Source organism: Trichosurus vulpecula, chromosome 4 (genome assembly GCF_011100635.1).
Source record: "Trichosurus vulpecula isolate mTriVul1 chromosome 4, mTriVul1.pri, whole genome shotgun sequence".
Classification (NCBI taxonomy): domain Eukaryota; kingdom Metazoa; phylum Chordata; class Mammalia; order Diprotodontia; family Phalangeridae; genus Trichosurus; species Trichosurus vulpecula.
Window position 1 is genome coordinate 65,804,079 of NC_050576.1, and position 12,133 is coordinate 65,816,211.

The following is a 12,133-nucleotide window of genomic DNA, read 5'->3' on the forward strand; positions in this document are numbered from 1 at the left end:
AGGCATCAAATAACTTTACATGATCAATCTCCTTTGTATACAGAGCGAATAAGTAAGATTCTTTTTTTCTTGGTCTACAGTGTTAAATCTAACCCTTATTGACCTGCCTGGAATCACTAAAGTGCCAGTAGGGGATCAGCCACAAGATATTGAATATCAGATCAGAGAAATGATTATGCAGTTTATCACTCGAGAAAACTGTCTGGTTTTGGCTGTTACACCTGCAAACACAGATCTTGCCAACTCAGATGCCCTGAAGTTAGCAAAAGAAGTTGACCCTCAAGGTGAGTGTTAGACTCTTAAGGTAAGAGTGAATTAGCTATCAGACATGAGCCTATATAAAGGTGATTCAACTCAAATGATTTATCTTGTTAATAATGTGATAATTTAGGCCACAGGATTGTTAATGAAAATGTTTTTGATAACTGACATTTCAGAGGCCAAGAGGAAAATCAAACAGTTAAGAAAAAATCCTGTTTCATCAAATATCATATCAATCAAGGTAACAAAAGACAAAAATCCTCAAGTCTCAGCTGATAGTCTACTTGTTTCAAGCAGTATTTGATTCAGTATTATTCCAACAAAATTATTCAAATGGAGTTGATTATCAGAAGAACTGACTGATATGTTTCTGATAAAGAATTGTTTTAGTTCTATTAAATTTAGACTTGGGGGTTACTGACTAGATGGTTTGTGGACATTTAGGAAAAAGGAAAGTCAATCCCTTGCCCCACCCCCCAGCTGCTGGTGCCATCACCTCAAAAATTACCTTGTATTTATTAAGTATATATTTGCATGTATACATGTTTCCTCTGGCTTAGTTGTAAGGTCCCAGAGGGTACCTGGCACATTGTAGTGATTAATAAATACTGGTTGATAGTGAATACATCTAATTGGTGTTAAGCAATCAACAAATATTTATTAAATCTCTACAATGTGCCAGGCACCCGCTGGGACCTTATAGTCAAGCCAAGAGCAAGTGATTTTTCTATTTTGCCTCATCTCTGCATTTTGAAAATTTAGCCAACACCTCTGTGAAGGTTTCACTGAATTCTTCTCTTTAAAAGTTATCTTCTCTTTCTTTGACCTTGCACACAGTACATTGTGCCTCATATATTCATTACTTTTAATCTGCATTGTAGTTATGAAATAGTTAATCTATATTCTTGCTTAATTATGTACATGTCCTATCCTACTCCTTGATTGCAAACTCCATGAAGTCAGAAACATATCTTAATACAGTCATCTTTATTTTTCTTCCAGTTCTTAGCATAGTGCACATGGTAGACATCTAATCAGCAATTTCTGAATGAATGTATAAATAGAATGAATAAATAAATGAGAGTTATTAGACTATTAGAGCAAAGAAATGTTTTTGACACAATATATCTGGATTTCAGCAAGGCATTTCATAAAATCTCTCACAATATTCTTCTGTTTAATTCAGTGTAATGAGTATTTATTAATTGTCTACTATTTATACAAGGCATTTGGTTTTTGTATTAGGGAAATAAGAGAGGCAGGAGAAGTGATCAGGCTTTCCTCTTCAGGTATATCTATATTTGCATAGGTTGTCACACACTCTCTTACATCTTTATACCCTGCTTCAATTAATGGTCCTACTAGCCTATTTGCTACACATGCTTATATACATTTTCTTATTTTAATACAAAGAATTTCTTTAAAAAAATACAAAAAGATAAAGATACATAAAGATGATCATAGCATAAAAGCATCCATTGATTGATGCAGTAATTTCCCAGGAACTATTTGTTTTCCTCAGCAATCCTCAACTAAGACATTCTTTTAGATTGAAAAAGCTGATAGGTCTTTTTCTTCAGCACCCTTAATCAAACTAGGTCAAAAGAAAAAAAAACAATATAAAAAGATTTCCCTCAGGGCCAGGAGAATAAAAAGAAAGAGCAAACACAGACATTTTTACATGCATGGATGTTCTTTCTGTTAGGGGGCATCTCCCTAAATTTGGGTGTTTGTACTGTAATTGTTCAATAGGAATGAATGGGAAATCCAACCCTTCACCAAGCAATATACATATCAATAGATACATATTGGCAGCACCATTATTGCTTAGTGGAAAATTAAAACAATACAGGTAGTTATTTTTACTTGCTAAAAAGTACCTCTGTTTTATTCTTAATAAGAAGAAATGACTTTTCTAACTCTAAATAGCATAGTAATCTTCCTTCATGTGGAAACTGCAACTTCTCTGGTCATTTTTCCAGATTGATTGCCTCAGAAGTGAGGTGGGGAATAGGAAATGACTAAGTTTAGTAAGTGAAAGAAAAAGGAATGGACTTCCCATTGCTGCCATTAAGAAAAGAAATTCCTATCATTTGGAAGGACTTTTATCTTCCCTATGTATGGTTTTAAATGTTTTCAAGGGAAAGTTAGTGAAAGAGACCTTTCGGGATACTTATTCATTTACCATTTCTGGTGCTTTTGAGGTACTCATTTAACATTGTGGTTTCCTCAAAAGTCAGTTAAAATGTGGGGTTCAGACCAGGTAGACCTGGAATGTAAAGTGGGAGGTTATTTTGGGTGGGCATAGAAAGGTCTATATGTTAGAAGAAAATGGACAAATGGGGAAAAGCAGAAGACTTTATCTATCTATCTATCTGTCTGTCTGTCTATTTATTAACTTAGAACATGCCAAAGCTGTTCTTTGTCTGGTGCTTGTGACTTTAGATACTTGACCACACAGGGCAAACCTTTCCCTACAGGGTTTCAAACTTTAAGCCAGTTAGGAAAATAAACAAGCAATTTACATAGGGTTTTTCTCAATGATGAAACAGGTATTTCCAGTGTTGTAGATTTCATATCTATGAGGTGTATATCAGTAGGCAAATACAGGGACTTGAAAGAGCTCATATTTTATCTTTGTGTACAAATTGGAAGCATATGGCTAGATTAAAATATAGTTAGGTGGATCCATAGCTTCTTAGATAAGCATACCCAAAGAGTATTGAGTAATGGATTCATGTCAGTCAGGAGGGAGTTCTCTAGTATAGTACAATGGGATTCTCTTTTGGGTCTTGTACTATTCAGAACCTTTATCAATGATTTTTGAATTAAACAGAAGAAATGATTCCTGTATTTGCAGATGACTTATAGTTGGGTGGAATAAATTAATGCTAACTAAAAGTAGGGAATGGAGAAAATAGCCCACATTTAACTACTGACCTAGATGCCACAAAGTACCACAGCTATAACATAGGAAGAATGATAGGGAAACTCAAATGAATTCAATTTGCCTAGTAATCCACAGGAGACAGTATTCAGGAAATGAGTGGCAATAATACTCATGGCCCCAGATGTCTAAACATGAATGGATAACAGAGTGAGCCTTACATAAGTCTAAATTTAACCTCATGCTTACCATTAAAATTTGAGGCATTATCACTCATGACTAGAACATGTCAATGACATGGCACATTTTATTCTAAAAGAACAGATTGGCTAAATCGATGAAATATAGGTGGGGAGCGGGCATCGCTGAGAACATTTGGGTAAGAATTAATGGAGGAATAAAGGAGTAGTATTGTGGTGCAAGAAGGCATAGCAGATCTTCCATCTAGAAGGCAGGAACAGGCCTCAAAAACTGCTGTAGAGGCAAGAGTATAGTAGTCACGTGTGACCAAAAGTTTGAACCATTATTGGAATTCTCTCTCTAGCTCATCAGCTGAGATATTCTTGACTTGCTTTACTGATCATTTCATCCTTTAGAAGGTGGAGAAAATGATGAGGAGCACTGCTAAGCTAGACTTGATTCCAGGTTTGACAAAACTGCTTTTGATCCCTTGCCCCTTTTGTTTTTCCCTCTCCTAGAGCCAAATTCCAAATTTTTATCCTTTCTTTACTTTTAAACCCCACTTTGTGATTCATCTTTCATAGTGTTTGTTTTGTTTAGGATTAATCTCTCCCTTAATTTACCCTCCCTCATAGTATCCTCCTTTCTTTCCTGTCTACTGTTTTACTGTATTTCTGTATCAAGTTGTTAGTATATTCTTCCCTCCTTTGACCAGTTCAGATGAGATAATGAAGTTCAGCTACTGCCCATTCCCTTTATCCTTTCCTCCTTATTTGTATAGTTTTCTACTTCTATATGTTGAGTGTGTGAGATAACTTCCCTTATACTTCTCCCTTTCCTCCTTAGTGCATTCTTTTCCCTCTCCTTTTCCTTTCTTTTTTTAAAAGCATTAAGTCAGTGTTTAGCACAATGTCTGTTACATAGTAAGCCTTAATAAATTCTTTTTGACTTGATTCTTGGCTAGGCTCCATTGAACCTCTTTATGTTCAATTTGACTGTACAATTCCATGCATGTAAAGCTAATCCTACCAATACCTAACATAAAATATGCATAATGTTCATTCTAAAAATAGAACCCTGGTTCAAACATCTCAGCACTAAGAATGTTATTATTCAATAAGTAATAAGTTGCCTTTCTTGTCAAGACCAGCCCTTCCCCCTTCACAAAATCTTAATCCCAACTCCTTCCAGTTTCTCCAGAAGATGCTCCCACTATCATCCTTATTCTTTTTCTTATCATTCCCCATCTTTATGCTGCCTGCAAACATACCATATCTCCTCTATCTTAAAAAAGCAAAAAACATCTCACTTGGTCTTACATACCCACTAGCTATCATTCTAATACCATGCCTCCCTTTGTGGTTAGACTCCTTGAGAAGATCATTTATAATTCATACCTTCACTCCACCTCCTTTCACTCTCTTCTAAACCCACTATAGTATGAATGACCTCATCATTCAACTGAAATTCTCTCCCTAAACATATCACTTGTCTTTTAATTGCCAAATACAAAATCCTTTTTTCAGTCCTCATTCTTCTTGACTTCTCTGCAACTTTTGATGCCAGCTGTTGATTGTTTTCTTTTCCTGAATGCTCTGTTCTTTTTAGGTTTCTGTGAGACCAGTTTCTCCTGGTTCTTTTCCTATATATCTGTCCACTCCCTATCAGTTTCCTTTGCTGGTTCCTTATTCATTTCATGCCCACTAATTAAGACTCTGTACTTGGCCGTATTCTCTTCTCCCTCTTATCACCTTATTTGGTGATCTAATCAGCACCAATAGGTTCAAATATCATCTCTGTGCAAATAATTCCAAGATGCACATATACACATACATACACACAGCCGTGTGTATTACCACAGTCGTGCATTACCAACTGCCTTCTGGAAATCTCAAATTGACTGCCTCATAGATAACTCAAACTCAATATGTACCAAACTGGACTAACCTTTTCCCAAACCTTCCTCCCAATTCCAAACTTCTCAGTCACTTTCAAGGTTACTACCATTCTCCAAGTCATCCAGGTCAGCAACTTTGAAGTCATCCTCAGCTCTTTGCTTTCATATCACATATCTAATTTATTGCCAAATCTTGTCATTTGTGCCTTCACAATATCTCTTATATACTTACTTCCCCCCCTCTCCATTCAGAGGCCCTAGTTTAGGTCCCCATCAATGTTTGTCTGTCTATCTCAAAAAGTTTCTAACTAGTCTTCTTAGTCTTTTACCTCTTCAATTTGTGCTTTATTCAATTGCTCAGGGGATTTTCTGAAAGTATAGGTCTGAACAAGTCATTGTCCTGTCCAATGGCTTCCTATTATTTCCTACATTTTTTTTGTTTTTTGTTTTTTGGCAGGGCAATTGGGGTTAAGTGACTTGCCCAAGGTCACACAGCTAGTACATGTGTCAAGTATCTGAGGTCAGATTTGAATTCAGGTCCTCCTGACTCCAGGGCCGGTGCCCTACTCACTGTGCCACCTAGCTGTCCCTATCTCCTACATTTAATAAAACTGAAAATGATCATTTGACATTTAATTCTATTCATGATCCGGCCCCTTTCTGCCTTTCCAATCTTCTTATGCTTTATTTCCCTTCAAGCAAGTTATGATCAAACTATACTGTTATTTCTCAGATACGACACTACATTTCTTACCTTCATGTTTTTTCCTTGGCTGTCCCCCCCATGACTGAAATGCTGTATCCCCCAAATCTTTGCATTTTAGCTTCTTCCTTCAATACTCAGCTCAAATCTCACCGTTTCCTACAGGACCCCTTCCCTTATTTTCTCAGCTGCTCTTGCTTTCCTCTCTCAGATTACCTCCCATCTACTCTGTATATATCCTATTTATATATTGTCTCCCTCCATTAAAAAACAAGCTCCTTGAGTGCAGGGATTGTTTTTGCTATTCTTCATATCTTTTGCTATTAGGTACATATGTGAACCACATAGAGAAAGCATAGATATACAAAAACATCAAATTCTAATAAATAATTCAACCTTTACCATCTGATGCCATCTATTACCATTGTCTCCCCTCTATATAGACTCCATATAAACTCTCTCTTTCCATTTATATCTTATCCTTCTTAGGTTATGGTCACTTAGAAGTTCCCTTATCCAAATGGATCTTGGATCATAATGATGTGGGTACTCCATTCAATGATATAGATTGCGACCAATCCATGCTTCTCTATCCTGTGTGACATATCCAGGTTTTCACATAAACCTAACATGTAAGATCTTGCCCATTATACTTCTGGCTTTCCTCACATTCTTTTGACATTTTGTGGATACCAGTGAAGCAGGTGGACTTCTGTTTGTGATATGACTGGCCCAGCTTTTTTCCTGAACACACATTTCTCAGATGACATCATTTATATACTTCTTTGTATATCTTGCCCTAGTTCCTTTCCTCAACTCCAATCCTACATCCGAAACTGGCTAGTAGAGATATATAATAGGTTTAAGCTCTTGCCACCCCTTGCCTCAATTAGTGTAGTTGCTTCCTAATTAGTCTTCCTGCCTCCAAACTCTTCTCCAATCTATTTTCTGCATAGGAGCCAAACTGATAATACTAAAGCATAAATCTGACCATATTATTCCCTTACTCAAGAAGCTGCAATGATTTGCTCTTGTCTTTCAAACTCTCCCCGACATTTAAAGCCTTTAAAAAATCTGTCTCTAGCCTTCTTTTCCAAACTTTACAATAGTAAATTACCTTTCTACATGCCCTATAGGATCCAACAAAGTTGGCCTACTTCTATGAACCATACGTAATATTCTATTTCCCATCTCTGTGCCTAGGATGTACTTCTTCCTTACCTCTACTTTGTAGATTTATTAACTGCTTTAAAATCTCAGCTCACATACTATTTACTGTAAGCCTATCCTAATTCCCTCCTCATTCTATGCCCCCCAGGTGGCTAGTGCCCTCCCCAGAAGTACTTTGTAGCAACTTCGCATATTTGTTACAAGAAATACCCCTCCCCCCTTTTCCAGTGGAGTAGATGGAATAGAAAAGAAATTTCTGTTAATTTTAACAAATCAAGTTGAGAGTGTTGCTATAGATGTGAAATATTGGCTGTATTTTCAAATGAGATTACTGTATTTTTAATTTTACCTAAGCATTTTACTTTGTTAGAAGATACCTCTTGGAAATAATCTATAATTGTAACATAAAATATTCAAATTAAAAAATTAAAAGTCAATTAAAAATCAAGGGACAAAATTATTTATTTCCCTCTCACCACTGGGAAAAAGGAAAACAAAACCCTTGTAAGAAATATGAAAATTCAAGCAAAACAAATTCTTTCATTAGCCAGAATTTAAAATCGAAGAATTACAGATGTCACAATTTATGTGAGTTCAAATAACATTAAATTCAGTTTAGTTTGAATTATAAAATGATGTCAGGTTGCATTTTATATGAGTTAAACATTCAGTTAATTTGATTCATACAATTAGTCAATGGTTTTAACATGTCATTACATCATTGGTCTGCATTTGCCCATCATTGCATGTAGATGCAATGTGCTGCTGTATACCATAATACAAACAGTTATGTTAATATTTTTAAGACAGCCCTTAACACAATGGGCAAATGGAAGAATATTCGAGAGGGAAACACAGCCAATACAACAAAGAAGAGGCTCATTATTACGTAAAGCCAAAAAAATTGAATAGCTTGAATATGGTCAGAGTAACTCTAAAATAGGATGAGGTATCAGAATGCCTGAGTTGATGGTACAGAATATTATAAAACATGGAGATCTATTTCCAAAGATGATTAGGGAAAAAGGAAGAGAACCTATATGTTCTAAATTGTTTATAGCAGCTTTCTTTGTGGTGGCAAAGAACTGGGCATTGTGGGGATGTCATTAATTGGGGAATGGCTGAACAAGTTATGGTATATGATTATGATGGAATACTATTGTGATGGAATACTAGATATATAAGAAATCATGAGCTCAAAGATCTTAGAAACATGGAAATAGTTGCTTGAAATAATGAAGAGCTAAATGAGCAGAACCAAGAGAACATTGTACAAAGTAATAGCAATATTGTTTTAAAAACGACTTTGACCAAATAAGTCATTTTGAATATTATTAACTATAAGGGACATATGAAGAAAGGTGCTGTCTGAGTCCAGAGAAAGAAATGATAAATAGAAGTATGTATAGAATTGTTTTACACACACACACACACACACACACACACACTCTCACATTCTCACATCCCTACCCACCCCCATTTGTGTCTAATGGTAGGGGGTTGGGGAGGGAAGAAAAAAAGAAATTTACATAATAACTTAAAAGAAATAGCAAGTTGTACATAATAGTTTTTCAGTTTCATGTACAATCATCTTTTTATTGTACTATGTAATGGAAATGCTTATTTTATTCCATAAATTTTTAAAAAATTAAATAGAAGATATAAGTGAAATAAAAGAAACAAAGGCCAAATTGCACCAGCTTTTTATGGTTTGTAAACAACTGCAAAAAAAGACATGTGATGATGAGCATTTAACTGCATGTATGAAAATTACAATAAAAACACATTCCTCTTAGCAAAAGACCTGTTCAGACAAGCTTCAATTTATTTAAGGAAGCGAAAGGAAATGGAAATGAAGTGCAGGGTGAAGAAATTTTTACTCCAAGAATTGGCTGCTTTAAAAATTGAGTTTACTTGCATAGTGTTAAAATTACTGGAGATGAGAATGTAGCTGCTAAGTAACCTGATGTTTTGAAGAAAATAATTGAAGGTGGACCCACTGATCAACAAGCTTTTAATGTGGATGAATCAGACATTTTCTGAGAAAGGACGCCTTCTAAGAATGACAAAAATTCAACCTGGATTTGAAGTGCCACAGGATCACCTAACAGTCTTATTGGGAGATAATGCACAAGAAGATTTTAAATTAAAACCAATGTTCTTTTATTGTTCTTGAAATCCTCACATTCTGAGAGGCTACAACTGTCCATTGCTTCTAGTTCTTTGGACATCACATGAGAAAGCAAGGGTGTCCAAAGCTGCTTTCAAAGGCCACTTATTTTAGCCTAGCTACTGGTATCTCATTTAAAGCATTACTGATTTTAGATAATGTCTCAGGTGCCATCTACACTTGGTTCATTATATGAAAATGTGAGATGCGCATAAAGCTCTCTGCACCAACCAGCAGTTGTATGAACATTTAAAGAAAGAGAAGAAAGTTTAGTCTACTCGGCTAGTATATTTTAAATGACAAAATCACATCATTGTCATGTGATCAGTGTAGGCTTATCTTTAGGTATGATATTCAGCAATTTAAAAAATTTGCTTTCACCAGGATATCATTATACATGATTACAGAAACAACAGTATGTGCAAGGAATAACTTTGATTGACTTGACTCATCTCATCAATGCAAGGTTCAAACACAGCTCCAAAAGACTCATGATGGAAAAAGCTATGTGCATCCAGAGAAAGAATTATGGAGTCTGAATGCAGATTGAGGCAAACTTTTTGCTCTCTCCTTTTTTTCCTCCTTTTCGGGTTTCATTTCTCCTTTCTCATGATTCATTCCATTGGTTATAATTCTTCATTACAACTGGACTATTATGTAAATAAGTTCAATGTGAAGGTGTATTGGATTGCATGCAGTCTTGGGGGGTTGGAGGGAGGAGTGAGAGGGAGAGAAAATTTGGAAACCAGAAACTTGTGGAACTGAGTTTTGTAAACTAAAAATAAAAAATAAATTTATTAAAAAATTTGCTTTCTCTAACTACCATAACAAACGAATCAGAAATACATGTTTCTTATCTTTTACTATTGTATTATGCTAATAAATTGACAAAAACTTATTTTTAAGATGATTTCATTGCTTATTTCCATTGGCCTGGAACTAATGATCAGATTTTGCATAAAACTTTGAATAGTGCAAATGTGAATAATGCAACGCAACACAGAATTTATTGTTTATCCTAATTGGGACCTAGCTGTAATTGCTAATCTGTATTAGTAAAAGGAGTTTTTCCCTGACTCCTCCTCCCTCCAAAGTTATTTCTTCTATGGATGAAGATTTCAATTCCTTTACGCTTTCTTCTTATTTTTGAATCCTTATATATCAAGGGAGGAATAATTCCTCTGTGTCCTGTAACGGTCTGATCACATCTGGAATATTGTGCTCAATTCTGGGCAATGCATTTGAAAAGTAACATCAAGAAACTGGAGCTTATGTGGTGTGAGTGTATGTGGGTGTGAGTGTATGTGAATGTGTAAACACCCAGCCACCTGAACCAGACTAAAATGTAATTGGGAAATATTTAATAAAATAAATAAAAATATAACCATACATAGATAACCTTACATTTCAAAACTAAGTCACTGTGGCCTACAGGAATCCTTTTGTATGGATTAGTAGCTCTGTTTCTATTTGCCTTTGACATCTGCTGTAAAATCAGTCACAAGAGAAATAGTTGCAAGAAGTAATTGGTGTTTAGCCTGGAGAAGTAAAATCTTAGGAAAAGCATGTGAAAACGGAAAAAAGAAAACAAGAATTTTAAGATACTTGAAAGACTGTTTTCTAGATAGGGAATTATTCTCTTAGCTTAAGAGAGCATGACTGAATTTATAAGGAGGCAGATTTTGACTTAGTATAAACAACAATTAGGGCATCCCAAATATGCATATGTGGGATGCATTGTGAAGAAATAGGTTAACTATCCCTGGGATTATTCAAATGAAGACTTCTTGATACGAAGTAGAGACATGCTGTAGATTACTTCTCTGGGAGATTAATTACATGACCTTCAATTTCCCTTCCAACTCTAAGATTCCATGATTCCTTTTTATTAATGTGCCTTGACTTCAGACATCTCAGCAACTTTTAGCGTTTTTCAAATGTGTGTTTAAGAACTCACATTCAGAAATTGGGTCATTTTTAAAAAAGAGACTAATTTGTAAGTGAACTGATGGAAAGTACCCAACAGCAGAGACAAGTTTGATTTATGGCCTAAAGATAATGATTTTAATATATACAGGGCCAAAAACCAATAATGAGTGGAACACAATTGAGTTAAAAGAAAGTCTTCTTTTTTTCTTTATATAGCATTTTTAAAGATGTAAATTGGAGTTTTGTGTCATATTTGGGTGTCTCACCCTCTTCCAACTGTCACTTCATACATGTGGGTTTTCACGGTATCTTCTTTGATATGGTATTCTAGTTTGGAAAAATGGCCTTTATTCTTAGTTTTCTAGTAAGAATGAATGACTCAACTTTGATTGTGCTCCCGAAATACACATTTGAAAATTGCTTCAGAATCTAGACTTAATTTTCCATATTTATTAAATAGGAATAATGTAGTACTACTTACAGCACAAATATGTTGTGGCAATCAAATGAGTTAAATGTAAATGTAAAAGTATTTTAAAAAATTAGGTGTAATTCAAACAAGCGCTACATCAATATAATTGACTAATAAAAAACATTGTTGGCAATAACAATATTGTGTTTAATTATTCTCTTTTATGTACCATCACTAAAAGAAAATGAAAAGCCCACTAAAACTAAAAATACCACAGAATAACTTTAACGCCTACTGCCAATGGAGATTAATACAGATAGAGCTGCTAACATGCCTAGCCTAGGCTAAAAGTTTGTTCTTTGTAGACTTATTTTCTTTCCACTTTTAAATTGATGAATTTTAACAAAGCTGATAAATATAAACACTCAAACTATAAAGTATACTACTTGAAAACTTGTAAGCAAACTGACACAGAGGACTGTTTATGGTTAATAACATGGTGGAAATACATTTTTATAATTTGC

At 34.9% G+C, this 12,133-nt stretch overlaps 1 protein-coding gene across 3 annotated transcripts in view; it reads left to right on the forward strand.

Annotated features, from left to right (window-relative positions):
* The window catches only part of DNM3 (dynamin 3), a 638,732-nt gene that overhangs the window by 169,802 nt on the left and 456,797 nt on the right, over positions 1-12,133 (forward strand). For all 3 annotated transcript variants that reach the window (XM_036753297.1, XM_036753298.1, XM_036753299.1), the window contains exon 4: positions 81-284. In XM_036753297.1, coding sequence (XP_036609192.1) covers positions 81-284 — 204 coding nt within the window. The remainder of the gene's footprint in view (positions 1-80; positions 285-12,133) is intronic.